At 44.9% G+C, this 17,638-nt stretch overlaps 1 protein-coding gene across 1 annotated transcript in view; it reads right to left on the bottom strand.

The window, feature by feature from the left end:
• Positions 1 to 16,500, bottom strand: part of LOC103167695 (calcium-activated chloride channel regulator 1-like) — a 50,006-nt gene extending 33,506 nt beyond the window's left edge. The window contains exons 1-5 of the mRNA XM_029063474.1: positions 16,345 to 16,500; positions 12,309 to 12,449; positions 10,073 to 10,220; positions 9,091 to 9,199; positions 3,908 to 4,085 (exon numbers count right to left, since the gene is read on the bottom strand). Coding sequence (XP_028919307.1) covers positions 3,908 to 4,085; positions 9,091 to 9,199; positions 10,073 to 10,220; positions 12,309 to 12,449; positions 16,345 to 16,500 — 732 coding nt within the window. The remainder of the gene's footprint in view (positions 1 to 3,907; positions 4,086 to 9,090; positions 9,200 to 10,072; positions 10,221 to 12,308; positions 12,450 to 16,344) is intronic.
• Between the last annotated feature and the right edge of the window lie 1,138 nt (positions 16,501 to 17,638).

Raw genomic sequence — 17,638 nt, forward strand, 5'->3', positions numbered from 1 at the left:
GTACTCTCCCAAGCGTTTAGTGCAATAATAATAATAATGTTGGTATTTGTTAAGCTCTTATTATGTGCCGAGCACTGTTCTAAGCACTGGAGTAGATACAAGGTAATCAGGTGTCCCACGTGAGGCTCATAGTCTTAATTCCCATTTTACAGATGAGGTAACTGAGGCACCAAGAAGTCAAGTGACTTTTCCAAAGTCACACAGCTGACAGGTGGCAGAGCCGGGATTAGAACCCATGACTGGAGAAGATGTTTGCCTCAGTTAACCTCAACTGTAAAATGGGGATTAAGACTGTGAGCCCCATGTGGGACAGAGACTCTGTCCAACCTGATTAACTTGTATTAGCTGTGCTCCATCTACTAGGCCATGCTGCTTCTCTTAAATTCTCTAAATCTCAAATGAGAGCATTTCTCATCATTGCAAACTCACTTGGGCACTCCCAGCTTGCCATTTTGAATCTGGAAGCACGTTCCTGCGTTGTATCCTTCAGGATTTACCTCAGTGTTTAGAACAGTGCTTGGCACTGTTAGAGAAGCAGCGTGGCTTAGTGGAAAGAGCAGGGGCTTGGGAGTCAGAGGTCGTGGGTTCTCATCCCTACTCTGCTACTTGTCAGCTGTGTGACTTGGGGCAAGTCACTTAAGTTCTCTGTGCCTCAGCTACCTCATCTGTAAAATGGGGATGAAGACTATGAGACCCTCGTGGGACAATCCGATTACCTTGTATCTACCCCAGTGCTTAGAACAGTGCTTGGTACATAGTAAATGCTTAACAAATACCATTATTATGATTATTATTATTGGCACAGAGTAAGCACTTAGCATATGACATTACTATTACTACTATTACTGTGTTATATTCTCCCAAGGGTTTCGTTCCGTGCTCTCTACCCAAAAAGTATGCAATAAATTACAACTGATAGATGGATTAATAAGTACTATTGCCAGTACTAGTTCTAGAGAATCAGCGTGGCTCAGTGGAAAGAGCACAGGCTTGGGAGTCAGAGGTCATGGGTTCTAATCCCGTCTCCGCCACTTGTCAGCTGTGTGACTTTGGGCAAGTCCCTTCACTTCTCTGGCCCTTAGTTCCCTCATCTGTAAAATGGGGATTAAGACTGTGAGCCCCATGTAGAACAACCTGATTACCTCAGTGCTTAGAATAGTGCTTGGCACATAGTAAGCTCCTAACAAATACCATCATTATTATTATTATTACTATTACTATTACTTTTGGCAGAGGACTGAACTAGTCATCTGCATTTATTGAGCAATTACTGTGTACAGAGCAATGTACTGAGTGGTTGGAAGAGTACAATACAACAGTAAACAGACACATTCCCTGCCCACAGTGAGCTTACAGTTTAGAGGATGCAGTGAGGAACTAATGCAAGAAGAGTAAGGTGTGTTGGTTTTTTTTTCCTCTCAGGGAATCTAATGAGACAAAACACATCCAGAGAGGGAAGGATAAAACTCAGGAAAATGCTTCCAGATTCAAAATGGCAAGCTGGGAGTGCCCAAGTGAGTTTGCAGTCATGAGAAATGCCCTCATTTGAGATTTAAAGAATTTAAGAGAAGCAGCATGGCCTAGTAGATAGAGCACAGGCCTGGGAGTCAGAAGGATCTGGGTTCTAATTCCCGCTCTTCCACTTGTCTGCGGTGTGACTTTGGGCAAGTCACTTCACTTTCCTATGCCTCAATTACCTCATCTGAAAAATGGAGAATAAGACTCTGAGCCCCATGAGGGACATGGTTGGACTGGGTCCAACCTGATTAGCTTGTATCTATCTCAGCGCTTAGTAGAATGCCTGGCATGTAGTAGATCTCTCTACCCCACTTCCCCTTCCCATTATCGTCCTATTTCCCTCCTACCCTTCCTTTCCAAACTCCTAAAACGAGTCATCTATACTCGCTGCCTTGAATTCCTCAACTCCAACTCTCTCCTGGACCCCCTCCAATCTGGCTTCTGTCCCCTCCACTTCACTGAAACTGCCCTCTCAAAGGTCACCCATGACCTCCTTCTTGCCAAATCCAATGGCTTCTACTCTATCCTAATCCTCCTCGACCTCTCAGCTGCCTTTGACACTGTCGATCATCCCCTTCTCCTCCACTTTTTATCTCACTTTGGCTTCCCGGACTCCTCTTCACGGACTCTGGTTCTCCTTATCTTTCTGGCCATTCATTCTCGGTCCCCTTCGTGGGCTCCTCCTCCCCCTTCCCCTCCCATCCACTAACTGTAGGGGTTCCTCAAGGGTCAGTTTGTGGCCCTCTGCTGTTCTCCATTTACACTCACTCCCTTGGTGAACTCATTAGCTCCCACGGCTTCGACTTCATCTCTATGAAGATGACACCCAAATCTATATCTCCCCCGCCGTTCTCTCCTCCTCCCTCCAGGCTCATATCTCCTCCTGCCTCCAGGACGTATCCACCTGGATGTCTGCCTGGCACTTAAAACTCAACATGTCTAAAACTGAGCTCCTTATCTTCCCTCTCAAACCCTGACCTCCCAGACTTCTCTGTCACTGTGGATGGCACGACTATCCTTTCCGTCACACAGGCCCACAACCTTGGTGTCATCCTTGACTCAGCTCTCTCATTCACCCCACACATCCAATCCATCACCAACACGAGCCAGTCGCCCTTTCCTCTCCATCTAAATGGCTATCATTCTGGTACAAGCTCTCATAATATCCCGACTGGATTATTGTGTCAGCCTCCTCTCGGATCTCCTTCCTCCTGTCTCTCCCCACTCCAGTCTATTTTTCATTCCGCTGCCCGGATCATCTTCCTACAGAAACGCTCTGGGCCTGTCACTCCCCTCCTCAAAACCCTCCAGTGGTTGCCTATCAACCTTTGCACGAAATAAAAACTCCTCACTCTTGGCTTCAAAGCTCTCCATCACCTTGCCCCCTCCTACCTCACCTCCCTTCTCTCTTTCTAGTGCCCACTCAGTACACTCCGCTCCTCTGCCGCTCACCTCCTCACTGTCCCCCGTTCACGCCTATCCCGCCGTCTACCTCTGGCCCACGTCCTACCACTGTCCTGGAATGCCCTCCCTCCTCATCTCCGCCAAACTAACTCTCTTCCCCTCTTCAAAGCCCTACTGAGAGCTCACCTCCTCCAAGAGGCCTGCCCAGATTGAGCCTCCCCTTTCCCTCTGCTCCCCCTCCCCTCTATCCCCACTCTGTGCTCCTCCCCCTTCCCCTCCCCTCAGCACTGTGCTCATTTGTATATATTATTTATTACCCTATTTATTTTGTTAATGACGTGTACATCCCCTTGATTCTATTTATCTTGATGATGTCTTGTTTTTGTTTTGTTCTGTTTTGCTTTGCTGCTGTCTGCCTCCTCCATTTAGACTGTGAGCCCACCACTGGGCAGGGATTGTCTCTATCTGTTGCTGAATTGTATATTCCGAGCACTTAGTACAGTGCTCTGCACATAGTAAGCACTCAATAAATATTACTGAATGAATGAAATACCTTAAAAACAAAACACAAACAAAAAACTCTATACAAGTGACACACACAGGTGCTGAAATTGGCAACTTGATCAAGATTACTGGGAGATTAACTGGAGTAAGAATAGAAGGAAAGTGATTTTCTATCCATCCATAGCCGCTCAGAGGAGCCAGGACTTTGACTTGGCACTGGTGCCCTTGTCCAGAAGAATCAGGCCCAGTATCTTTTAATATTTTATACTTGAATAATATATTTTTTCACATGGAAAAACTGATACTTCTAGAATCTAAATGAGGTATTCAACACCTTAGAATGAACCAGTGGGAGAGGTGACTTTGATCTCGGAGCGAATAGAAAAAAATTTAACACATCGTCAAAGGGGGGTGGGGGAAAGACAAATTATCCCTAGTTTTCACCATTATTTGAAAAGTTTGAGTTTTAAAAGTTACTTACAGAATCTAAACTCTGCATAAACATAAGAGATGACTTCTCCTCCTGGTCCTGTTTTGGTATAAATACACATTTTGCCTCATACAGGCCTGTCTGATCATCTGATCTGCAGAGTCTTTCTATATAGCTACCTCCTTGGTTCACAATCACCCTTGCAACGCCCTCGATACCAATTGAACACCTGAAAAAGAAGGGGACAAAATTAAAAAATGCTTTTAATTATTTCAGCTATTTCAACAAAGAAACCCAAATATGTCTCATTTAATCATGAATAACATTAAACAATTGAACAATTAAAAAAAAAGTTCAAGCCCTTTTTTTGAGAACTTACAGTAAATCGGGAAAGGGAATAATGAAGAAGAGCAGGAGGCGGACACGGGGGTGGAAAAAGGGGGAGGAAGGAGGAGGCGGAGAACAGAGCGATGGAAGGAGGAGCAGGAAGATAGAAATACCAGTAAGAGGAAGGAACACACAGTGGTGGGAGGAGGAGCAAGAAGAGCACATAGTGATAAAAAGAGGAGCACCCAGTGGTAGACGTTGAGCAGCATGGCCTGGGAGTCAGAAGGACTCGGGTTCTAATTCCCACTCGGCCACTTGTGACCTCGGGCTGCTCACTTAACTTCTCTGTGCTTCAGATACCTCATCTGTTAAATGGGGATTAAGACTGTGAGCCCCATCTGAGACGATTTACTTATACCCACCCCAGCACTTAGTACAGTTCGTGGCACACAATAAGCACTTAACAAATACCGCTATTATTATTGTTATTATTACGAAGGAGCACACAACATTGAACGGAAGAGCACACGGCGTTGGAAGGAGGAGTACACAGTGGGGAAAGCAGGAGCACGTTTCAGTAAATTCAAACCTCAGTGAATGTAGTCAAGCCAAGTTCCTCACTTACACGTCCCTCAAATTCCACACTGTTCAGTAAAGTGCCTCTCCAGGCTGCTGCTGCTTCCCTCCTTTTTCCTCTGAGGGCAATCCACCAATAATATTCATTCAATCGTATTTATTGAGTGCTTACTGTGTGCAGAGGACGGTACTAAGCACTTGAAAAGTACAATTTGGCAACGAATAAAGACAATCCCTTACTTGCCATTTCACATACTCAGCCTTTCCCTTCCCCTATATGAAGGAAGGAAAGGGTCTTTCCGATGAACAGGGGAAGCTGCCAGCAGACTAGATAGAGGAGCGACACGGCCTAGTGACAAGAGCGTGGTCTTGGCAGTCAGAGGTTGTGGGTTCTAATCCTGCCTCCGCCACTTGTCTGCTGTGTGACCTTGGACAAGTCGCTTCAATTCTCCGTGCCTCAGTTACCTCATCTGGAAATGGGGATTAAGACTGTGAGCCCCACGTGGGGCAACCTGATTACTTTGTATCTATCTCAGTGCTTAGAACAGTACTTGGCACATAGTAAGCACTTAACAAATGCCATTAAAGAAATAGAAAAGAGATTCAGTATTTAGTCTGCGAGCCCCATTTGGAACAGGGACTTTGTACCTACTCAAGCGCTTAGTACAGTAGTACAGTGTACTTAGCACAGCACACATAGTGAGTACTTAATAAATATTATGACTCTGAAAGGCCCTAGATTCTGGATTTGGCCTTTGCCGGGGGGTACAGCAATCCACTTGCATTTTCTCCTGAAGCGTGGGGTGGACATCATAGTGTACTTTTTTTCAAATTTTTTTTTAAGTGCTTACTCTGTACTAGGCACTGTACTAGACACGGGGGTAAATATAAGCTAATAAGATTGGACACAGTCCACGTCCCACATGGGACTCACAGTCTTAATCCTCATTTTACAAATGAGGTAACTGAGGTACAGAGAAGTTAAGTGGCTTGCTCAAGGTCCCACAGTAGAAAAGTGTGGATTATTGCGTCATCCTTCTCTCTGATCTCCCTTCCTCCTGTTTCTCCCCACTCCAGTCTATTCTTCACTCCGCTGCCCGGTTCATCTTCCCGCAGAAACTCTCTGGGCATGTCACTCCCCTTCTTAAAAACCTCCAGTGGTTGCCTAACGACCTCCGCACGAAACAAAAACTTCTCACTCTGGGCTTCGAGGCTCTCCATCACCTTGCCCCCTCCTAACTCTCCTCCCTTCTCTCTTTCCACCGCCCACCCGGCACGCTCCGCTCCTCCGCCGCCCACCTCCTCACCGTCCCCCGTTCTCACCTATCCCGCCGTCGACCCCCGGGCCACGTCCTCCCGCGGTCCTGGAACTCCCTCCCTCCTCACCTCTGCCAAACTAATTCTCTTCCCCTCTTCAAAACCCTACTTAAAGCTCACCTCCTCCAAGAGGCTTTCCCAGACTGAGCTTCCCCTTTTCCCTCTGCTCCCTCTGCTCCCCCTGCCTCCCCCCTCACCTCCCGTTAGCTAAGCCCTCTTTTCCCCCTTTGCCTCTGCTCCTCCCCCTCTCCCATCCCCTCCCCTCAGCACTGTACTCATCTGCTCAACTGTATATATTTTCATTACCCCATTTATTTTGTTAATGAGATGTACATCACTTTAATTCTATTTATTTGCTATTGTTTTAATGAGATGTTCATCCCCTCGATTCTATTTATTGCTATTGTTTTTGTCTGTCAGTGTCCCCCGATTGGACCGTAAGCCCATCAAAGGGCAGGGACTGTCTCTATGTGTTACTGATTTGTACATTCCAAGCACTTAGTACAGTGCTCTGCACATAGTAAGCGCTCAATAAATACTATTGAATGAATGAATGAATGAAAAGTGGAAGTACCTGGATTAGACCCTAGCTCCTTTTAACCAGCAGGCCCTTGCTCTTTCCACTAAGTCATGCTGCTTCCCGCTTAGGGGAGAGTTCTTATTATACTGAACCAAAATGGAGAGTGCACTTTGCACCTTCATTCATTCATTCATTCATTCATTCAATAGTATTTATTGAGCGCTTACTATGTGCAGAGCACTGTACTAAGCGCTTGGGATGAACAAGTCAGCAACAGATAGAGACAGTCCCTGCCGTTTGATGGGCTTACAATCTAATCGGGGGAGACGGACAGACAAGAACGATGGCACTAAACAGCGTCAAGGGGAAGAACATCTCGTAAAAACCGATGGCAACTAAATAGAATCAAGGCGATGTACGATTCATTAACAAAATAAATAGGGTAACGAAAATATATACAGTTGAGCGGACAAGTACGGTGCTGTGGGGATGGGAAGGGAGAGGTGGAGGAGCAGAGGGAAAAGGAGAAAGTGAGGCTTTAGCTGCGGAGAGGTAAAGGGGGGATGGCAGAGGGAGTAGAGAGGGAAGAGGAGCTCAGTCTGGGAACGCCTCTTGGAGGAGGTGATTTTTAAGTAAGGTTTTGAAGAGGGAAAGAGAATCAGTTTGGCGGAGGTGAGGAGGGAGGGCGTTCCGGGACCGCGGGAGGACGTGACCCGGGGGTCGACGGCGGGATAGGCGAGACCGAGGGATGGTGAGGAGGTGGGCGGCAGAGGAGCGGAGCGTGCGGGGTGGGCGGTAGAAAGAGAGAAGGGAGGAGAGGTAGGAAGGGGCAAGGTGATGGAGAGCCTTGAAGCCTAGAGTGAGGAGTTTTTGTTTGGAGTGGAGGTCGATAGGCAACCACTGGAGTTGTTTAAGAAGGGGGGTGACATGCCCAGATCGTTTCTGCGGGAAGATGAGCCGGGCAGCGGAGTGAAGAATAGACCGGAGCGGGGCGAGAGAGGAGGAAGGGAGGTCAGAGAGAAGGCTGACACAGTAGTCTAGCCGGGATATAACGAGAGCCCGTCATAGTAAGGTAGCCGTTTGGGTGGAGAGGAAAGGGCGGATCTTGGCGATATTGTAGAGGTGAAACCGGCAGGTCTTGGTAACGGATAGGATGTGTGGGGTGAATGAGAGGGACGAGTCAAGGATGACACCGAGATTGTGGGCCTGCGGGATGGGAAGGATGGTCGTGCCATCCACGGTGATAGAGAAGTCTGGGAGCGGACCGGGTTTGGGAGGGAAGATGAGGAGCTCAGTCTTGCTCATGTTGAGTTTTAGGTGGCGGGCCGACATCCAGGTGGAGACGTCCCGGAGGCGGGAGGAGATGCGAGCCTGAAGGGAGGGGGAGAGGACAGGGGCGGAGATGTAGATCTGCGTGTCATCTGCGTAGAGACGGTAGTCGAAGCCGTGAGAGCGGATGAGTTCACCGAGGGAGTGAGTGTAAATGGAGAACAGAAGAGGGCCAAGAACTGACCCTTGAGGAACTCCAACGGTTAAAGGATGGGAGGGGGAGGAGGCGCCAACGAAGGAGGCCGAGAATGACCGGCCAGAGAGATGAGAAGAGAACCGGGAGAGGACGGAGTCCGTGAAGCCGAGGTGAGATAAGGTACGGAGGAGGAGGGGATGGTCGACAGTGTCAAAGGCAGCAGAGAGGTCAAGGAGGATCAGAATGGAGTAGGAGCCATTGGATTTGGCAAGAAGGAGGTCACGGGTGACCTCAGAGAGAGCAGTCTCGGTAGAGTGGAGGGGACGGAAGCCAGATCGGAGGGGGTCTAGGAGAGAATGGGAGTTAAGGAATTCTAAGCATCGATTGTAGACGACTCGTTCTAGGAGCTTGGAAAGGAAGGGTAGTAGGGAGATAGGGCGATAACTGGAGGGGGAAGTGGGGTCGAGAGCGGGTTTTTTTAGGATGGGGGAGACGTGGGCATGTTTGAAGGCAGAGGGGAAGGAGCCCTTGGAGATTGAGTGGTTAAAAATAGAAGTTAAGGAAGGGAGGAGGGCAGGGGCGATGGTTTTAAGAAGGTGAGAGGGAATGGGGTCCGAGGCGCAGGTGGAGGGGGTGGCACTTGCGAGGAGGGAGGAGATCTCCTCTGAGGATACTGCAGGGAAGGATGGGAAAGTAGGGGAGGGGGTTGGTGGGGGGAGGGGAGAGGCAGAGGGGTGACTTTATTGTAGACAGCTTGAGGAATTCATAACCAACCTAATCTTTCATCAGTTAATGCTATGCTAACATCAAGGTGAAGGAGAACTTTCATTTAGATAATCAGTTGAAAAATGGGTAAATTTTATGGCTCAAATTCTTTTGATTTTGAAGATACGTTTATGTGGAGTCTCATTTTGACCCTTCAACTTTTATGACACCTTGTGCTCGGTTATAAGTTAACATCTAAAAGATTCTAACAATCCAAGGGAAAACACCACTGGTTCAGGGAAATTAAAAAAGAAAAATGAATACCTTGTGGCCTCAATAGTTTTTTGGCTGGAAAAATAGAAAGGATTATTCATATCATATTCATCAAACACTCCCCATCGAAAATGCGCCCATTCGTGGACAAACACTCGACCTGTAAATTATAAAAGTTATGATTAATAAACTTCCTGAGTATGATATAGCAATGTGAGTGATGTTTGCAGTAGATTGGAAAATCGTACAACGCAGGGAAAATAACTAACTCTTTTTTTGTTGTAGTTCTAATGGTATTTACTAAGTCCTGACTATATGTGACACACTGTACTAAGTGCTGGGGTAGATAAAAGCTAATCAGGTGGTCACAGTTCATGTCCCACAAAGATCTCACAGTCTTAATCCCCATTTGACAGATGAGGTAAATGAGGCACAGAGAAGTTAAGTGACTCGTCCAGATTCACAGAGCAGACAAGTGGCGGAGCCGGGATTAGATTTTCAGGTCCCTCTATCTCCCAAGTCCAAGCTCTATCAACTAGGCCACGCTGCTTCTCTTGTTGTTTAGCGTCTACTACATTCTGCACAGATAAATGGTTACTATCAATAAATCAATGGAATTTACTGAGCTCTTACTTTGTGCAGAGCACCATACTTAGTGCTTGGAAAAATACAATACAGTAGAGGTGGTAGACATGATCCCTGTCTATAGGAGCTCACAGTTCACAAGGGGATGTGGTTTGCCGCTGATCATAATAATGATAACTGGCAAAAATATCCTATATCTATTTAGATAATAATGCCAGTACATTCACTGCTGCCTTTTCCTGTTCCCTTTTGGAATCACTGCTTCTCATTCTCAGTAGATTTACTTGTAGTTGTCACTTCTTTCCTTATTACATACGAAGGGGGCCAGTTTTCCACTTCAGGTTGAGAGGATTAATGAGTGATGCTTTCCTTTATTCCCTTCCTGAAGGCACATCTCCTCCTGCCATGGATTTTGAAGCTGATGATTAGGACATGACACTGGTTTTACCTCGTGGTCCATACTGATCCAAGGATTTATCTGAGAAGAAGTTAGGAGTGAAATGGATATATCTTCCCATTGTTCCACAGTCGCCAAACTGCAGGGTATAGGGATCATCTCCGTATTTCACAAAAGGATCCGCCACTATGACATCTGCCTAAATATTTTTAAATGACAGTTAAAAACGAGCAGGAGGATTATAACGATGGCTATCTTTAACCTGGAAATGGAAGCTGTATTTCATAATCTTCAGGGAATAGATTTTTCTTTTAATGGTATTTGTTAAGCACTTACTATGTGTCAAACGTTGTTCTAAAGCACTGGGGTAGATAACACTCTAATTAGGTTGGAACCAGTCCCTGTCCCTCGTGGGACTCACAGCCTAAATAGGAGCGAGAACAGGGAAGTTAAGTGACTTAACCAAGGTCACGCAGCAAGCAACTGGCAGAGGCAAGAGTAGAACTCAGGTCCTCTGTCTCCCAGGCCCATGTTCTTTCCACAAAGCCACACTACTTCTCTTGGCCCTAGGCTATTTGCCAACAATCTGTGAGACTCCACCAATATTATTTTGTATTGTTTTCTGGTGGATTTTACAAATAATGCAGATGTCTTCATCATCCAAATTAAATGGCAGTGACTTTGCAATAAAGGCTACCACTGATAGTTCCAACCAGCATGACACAAGTCTTTTTGGGAGCCTCTCTTAATTAATATATGACATAGCCAGGTTTGGGATTATCACAGTATGTTTTTAAGTATACAGAGATACAGTATGCCTTAATTGTTGATTGATCGATTGGTAAACTCTGTACTACATCAGAGAACTGCGGGGAAATCAATCACCAACCGAAGGCAGGTGTCTCTACTCTAACTGAAAGCAGCAGGAATTCACTGGGAAGTAGAAAGGACTCAGCCCAGGTAAAAAGGCTTCCCTTCTTCCTCATCCTGATTGCAGGTCACTTCTGTCTACAGAAACTCCAGGCTCTTGGCGGCAGAGGACAAGGTTGCCACCAAGACTTTGATTTGAGGGTTAAAAAACCTTCCATCAATTTTTGAGAAAGCAGATGGATTTTTAAAAATGATTAAAGAAGACCCTAATAGAGATGTTCAGAGTTGTTCAGAGGCATGAGGACTTAGCCTAATATAGGTGCTTCATGAAGAAAAACACATGCTTCATGAAGAGAAACAGCATGGCTTAGTGGAAAGCGCAAGGCCTGGGAGTCAGAGGTCCTGGGTCCTAATCTCAGCTCTGCCATTTATCTGTTCTGTGACCTTGGGCAAGTCAATTTAACTTCTCTGTGCCTCAGTTAGCTCATCTCTAAAATGGAGATTAAAATCGGGAACCCTATGTGGGACAGGGGACTGTGTCCAACCTGATTAGCTTATAACTACCCCAGTGCTTAATACAGTGCCTGGCACATAGCAAGTGCTTAACAAATACAATTTTTTTAAAAAAGAAAAGGAGGTGATTAACCTAAATTGGACAAATTTTCCCGCTAGGGTTGAAAAACCAGTGCTAGAGTCAGCAGAGCAAGATTCTTCTTCCGTAGTTTCTGCAAAGACTAATAGTCATAGAGCAACTCTTTATTTCATAATGATAATAATAATGTTGGTATTTGTTAAGCGCTTACTATGTGCAGAGCACTGTTCTAAACGCTGGGGTAGATAAAGGGTAATCAGGTTGTCCCTCGTGAGGCTCACAGTCTTAATCCCCATTTTACAGATGAAGTAACTGAGGCACAGAGAAGTTAAGTGACTTGCCCATAGTCACACAGCTGATAAGTGGCAGAGTGGGGGATTCGAACCCATGACCTCTGACTCCCAAGCCCATGCTCTTTCCAATGAGCCATGCTGCTTCTCATGGTGTACTTTGAATTGCTTTACTAGAGAATAAATCATCGTTTAGTGATGTTTTAATGTTACAGATATTGCATGTAAGGAAATTTTCTTTTATTTTTCATATCTTATAGAACAGATTCAAATTTGTTTTGTCTGTGGGAAAATGTACTCCATAACGCAGCTGTTCTGGATACATCCTTGTTCTCGAGGAACATATTTATTACTATATTGTAGGGAATGTCCCGATTGTACTTTCTAATATTCACCATCCAACTTCTGGAAGTTTCCTTACCAGCAAAGAAGTTATTTTGCTAAAAATATATATTTTTTTAATTTTAATTAAGAAAAACACAAAATGAACAACAAAGACCAAATCATTTTTTTTTGTGAATGTTGATAGTCTTACCTTGTCATACGACTCTAGTTTTGGTATTAAGTAGCTTGCCTCAGACTGCCATGTAGTAGGAATTAAAATAGATACATTCCCAAAATAAAATCTTTTTTCCGTGGCTTGGAACAAGTACATGGATGCCTCTGAAACCATTTCCTGTCAAAGAAAAATCATAGAGTGACTCAAAAGAAAAAAGAATAAATATTTAATTTACAAATTTATACAAGCATCAACAATAAAGAAGAAAGCTTAAAGAAAAGCCAAATCAATCAATGACATTATTGAGCGCCTACCGCATTTAGAGCACTGTAGAGTGCTTGGGATCGTACAATACAGTTGAGGTGGTAGACAAGTTCCCTGCCCAACATGAGCTTATAATCTAATGAGCGATGATTTGTAACTCAATATTAAGGAATTATTACTGTAAAATCCAAAAAACTAAATGTTGAAAATTACAATATTTTATGTCATTTCTGACAATGATCATGGTGTCCATTCAGCACTATGTGCTAAGCTCTTAGGTAGATACAAGATTAATCAGATCAGACGCAATTTTGTGCCCTGTGCCCTTTCCTCCCCAGGTCCTCCGCACTCCTCCTGAGCTATCTCCTTCTCAGTCATCTCTAAAAAGGAGATCTTGTGCCTGATTCTAAAATCTACCCCCTTTACCTCTGTCTCCCATCCGATTTCTTCTCAACTTCTAAAAACACCCTTCTTTCTTTATGATATTTCTGAAGTACTTAGTATGTGTCAGGCATAGTACTAAGAGCTGGGGGAAATATAAGCTAATCATTTGGACAGAGACCCTGTCCCACATGGCTCACAGTCTTACTCCACATTTTATAGTTGAGGTAATTGAGGCACAGTGAAGTGAAGCGACTTACTCAAGGTCACACAGCAGACAAGTGGCGGACCCAGGATTAGAATCCAGGCCCTTTTGAATTCCAGGCCTGTGTTCTATCCTGACTCCCATCACCTCATTCTGATGGCTTCTTCCCCTCTGCCTTCTAACATGGCTAACATGGTCAAGTCTCTAGTATTCTAAAAGAGCTCCTCCATAGCCTCTTCTCCCTCCAGATATCTCCCCATTTCCCATTTTTCAACTAAAAATAATGATAACTGTAGTTGTTAAGCAGTTACAATATGTCGAGCACTGTACTAAGTGCTGGGGTTTACACACGATAATCAGGTCCTGTATAAGGCTCACAGTTTAGGTAGGAGAACAGCCATTTTGTCCCCACTTTACAGATAAAGAAACCGAGGCACAGAAAAAGTAAGTTACTTGCCCAAGGGAGTGAGCAGACAGGTGGATCTGGGATTAGGACCCAGGTCCTCTGACTCCCAGACGTGTGTTTCTTTCCACTAGCCTAGCTGGACTCATTTTCCCGACAAATTTACTCCTCCACTTAATTTTTCCACCCCAGCTGGCAATACCACCACTTCCTTGTCTCTACAAGCTACAATCTTGGTATTATCCTTGAATTCTCGCTCTCTTTCATTGTTTGCAGATAGTCTTCTGTTAAAACCTGTAAGTTTCTTTTTCGCAGTATTTCCCAGATCCACCCCTTCATTTACTTCCAAAAGGCCAACACAATATTCCAGAAACTGATTCCTGCTAGATTACTATTAGATTACTATTGCATCTACTCATATAATTTTTCCAACCCCATGAAATGGGAGGAGCTATTATGTGGGAAACTTAGCGAGAAGGGAACCGAGAGCAAAGAATTTGAGAAGAAAAAGAGGAGACAGAGAGGAAGGGGGAAGTAGAGATAGTTACATGCTCTTTATAGCACTTGCTGAAATTCTGCCTACAATGGGCATTCAGGGATTTACGGCAACATCTTTCCCTCATTCTTACTCCAGTTTCCGTGCACATGTTTCAAAACCAAATGAAATCTTTGAGACTCAAGCCCATTTACTCTTGACATTAGCTTTCTTCCTAGTCAGTCGAATTTATTGAGCACTTACTTTGTGCAGAGTACAGTAGAAGAATAAATAGACTCATTCCCTGCCCACAGTGAGCTCACAGTCTAGAGGGGGAAATAGATATTAATATAAATAGACTACAGAATGTAATGTGTGCTGTGGGGCGGAATGGATGAATAAAGGGAGAAAGTCAGGGTGACATGGAAGAGAGCTGAAGAAAAGAAAAAGAGGGCTAAGTCAGGGAAGGCCCTACCTTTCTGAGCATTGCCTTCACTGCTGAAATGAAAGTCTTTCATTTCCACCTCAAAAATCAGGAGTGGGGGAAATTCTGTGGTGGAGGCAGTTACATGAGTAAACATGGCATATCAGCCTCCAAACTAATTCATTCATTCAATAGTATTTATTGAGTGCTTACTATGTGCAGAGCACTGTACTAAGCGCTTGGAATGTACAAATCGGTAACAGATAGAGACAGTCCCTGCCCTTTGACGGGCTTACAGTCTGATCGGGGGAGACGGACAGAAAAGAACAATAGCAATAAATAGAATCGAGGGGATGAACATCTCATTAAAACAATAGCAAATGAATAGAATCAAGGTGATGTACATCTCATTAACAAAATAAATAGGGTAATGAAAATTTATACAGTCGAGCGGACGAGTACAGTGCTGAGGGGAGGGGTAGGGAAGGGGGAGGAGCAGAGGGAAAGGGGGGAAAAACGGGCTTAGCTGAGGAGAGGTGAAGGGGGGGTAGCTGGGGAACAGAGGGAACAGAGGGAAAAGGGGACGTCAGTCTGGGAAGGCTTCTTGGAGGAGGTGAGCTTTAAGTAGACTTTTGAATTGGGGAAGAGAATGAGTTTGGCGGAGGTGAGGAGGGAGGGCGTTCCGGGACCACGGGAGGATGTGGCCCAGGGGTCGACGGCGGGATAGGCGAGAACGGGGAACGGTGAGGAGGTGGGCGGCAGAGGAGCGGAGCGTGCGGGGTGGGCGGCGGAAAGAGAGAAAGAAAGAAAGGAGAGGTAGGAAGGGGCAAGGTGATGGAGAGCCTCGAAGCCTAGAGTGAGAAGTTTTTGTTTTGTGCGGAGGTCGATAGGCAACCGCTGGAGGTTTTTAAGAAGGGGAGTGACATGCCCAGAGCGTTTCTGCAGGAAGATGAGCCGGGCAGCGGACTAATGTCCTTGCTTCCAGTCTTTCATCTGTTCTGTTCTGTCATTCTGTTGCCCAAATCATTTTTCTAAAATGTTCCACACAGGCCTCAGCTTTCCTCAAAAATCTCCAGTGCTTACCTATTTCTAGTCCATGGTCAAATGCTGCAAAGCATTGGCTTCAATGCACACCGAGAGCTCTCTCCGTCTAAGCAAATCTTTCCCCCGCCTTCCCCCTTACTATACCCTAATTTGTGCTCTTCATTCCTTCCAGACTCCCTTTCTTCACTGTGCCTAATTCTCATTTCTCCCATCTGACTCCTTGTGCCCACCTCTCATTCTGCCTGGAATCCCCTTCCACTTCAAATCCACCCGATTGCAGGTCTTTCAATTGACAAGCCTCTAAGTCCTCTAGGTAGTAAATACTGGGAGAATAAAAACAAGACACATTCCCAGAGGAACTGACATGTGAATGGGGAAGACAGGTGAAAAAATAGTGCAAATGGGATAGGAGGAACAATAAGGATAAAGCAGAAAGCAGAACACATACTATCAACCAATTGCTGGTATTTATTGAAGCGCTTACTGTGTGTAGAGCACTGTGCTAAGGGCTTGGGAGAATACAATGTAACAGAGATGGTGGACGCGTTAGGTGCCCAGAGCCAGCTTACAATCTAGAAGGAGAGACAGAATGTATGGATATGCACACACATACACACACATAAATGTATTATATGTATATGGTGTATATTCTGTTTATATATAATGTATATGGCAGATTTACATTGTCTCTCTATTTCTCTCACTCTTTGCAAATATTAGTCTTTCCTAGCTCCTCAAAAGTAGCAGGGCTGTATCCATTGAGGATACATTTTTCAAAATTGAGCAACTTCACAATGAATTGTAAACAGGCGCTTCAGACTGATAGCTTAGAAGTAAAGTGCCGGTCAGTTTCTAAGAAAATAATTGATCTCTTACCTTTATTTTGTCAATGATTTTCTCATCTTCTGGGACATCAGGGTTAATGGCGATAACCAGATTTTCATACCTGTTGCTGTTCAAGTGGATCATTGAGGTTGTGCCCTGCTGCAGCAGCAGGGAAAAGGCTAAGACTAGAAACAAATTTGATGCCATCATCCTCTTTTGCGATCCTTTCTTTGGAAAATGCACAGCCGGGGGCTGGCTTTATATGTGATGTTCTTTTTGTTATCTATCTGAGGTTACACTGTTGGACTTTGGTCCTAAGAATTCTGATGCAAACCCGGAAACGCCTTTGCGAAATTTTGGGTCACCGATATAAAAGTTCTGTGGAGATTCTGGGAGTGTTTGAGGGTCTCTTGAGATATCGGTTTTAGTAGTTACCTTCGTGTAAGAATTTGTCATATAATACACACACACACACACACACCCACCTACTTGGCCCTTATAGTTAAAGATTAAGCATCGTGGACTGTTGGAGAGAGAACAGGCCTGGGACTGAGGGCATATGGGTTCTAATCCTAGCTGCCCCACTTGTCTGCTGAGTGACCTTGGGCAAGTCACATAACCTCTCTGTGTTTCAGTATTATTATCTGTGAAACGGGGTAAGAGTATCTGTTTGCCCTTCCCAGTAGACTGTGGGCTCTATGTGGGACAGGGCCTGTGTCCCATCTAAAATCTCTCTACCCCAGGGGTTAGTACAGTGTTTGGCACCTAGTAAGCACTTAACGAATAGAACAATAACAGACATTATTTTGAAGCCAATAATTGTGAAACCCTATCTTATAGAAGTGAATGAGAAGGCTGATGAGGGATTGACACTCCACTGCCATTGTGTAGCAGTGCAGCCTAGGGGAAAGAGCCTCAGCCTGGGAATCAGATGAACTGGGTTCAAATCCTGGCTCCACCCCTCATCTGCCATGTATCTTTGAGCAAGTCATTTAACTTCTCTGTGCCTCAGTTTCCTCATCGGTAAAATCTGGATTAAATCCTGTTCTTCCTCCCTCTTAGACTGTGAACCCCACTTGGGACAAGTTCTGTGTCTTATCTGCTCATCTTGTATCTACCCCAGTGCTTAGTACAGAGCTTGACACATAATAAGTGCTTAACACTTATCATTATTATCAGCATTATTAGTATCGTTAGTAATGGTACTAATAATAATCATGATTGCATTGCAAGGTTAAAGCATACCAGGTATAATGCTCTGGTGAACTGGAGTTGATGAGGCTACAGTGTTGAAAGAAAGAACCTTCTGTAGCTCCCACCCATTTGGGGAATGAGCAATGTGCCC

The sequence above is a fragment of the Ornithorhynchus anatinus genome, chromosome 4 (genome assembly GCF_004115215.2).
Source record: "Ornithorhynchus anatinus isolate Pmale09 chromosome 4, mOrnAna1.pri.v4, whole genome shotgun sequence".
In the NCBI taxonomy this organism is placed as follows: Eukaryota; Metazoa; Chordata; class Mammalia; order Monotremata; family Ornithorhynchidae; genus Ornithorhynchus; species Ornithorhynchus anatinus.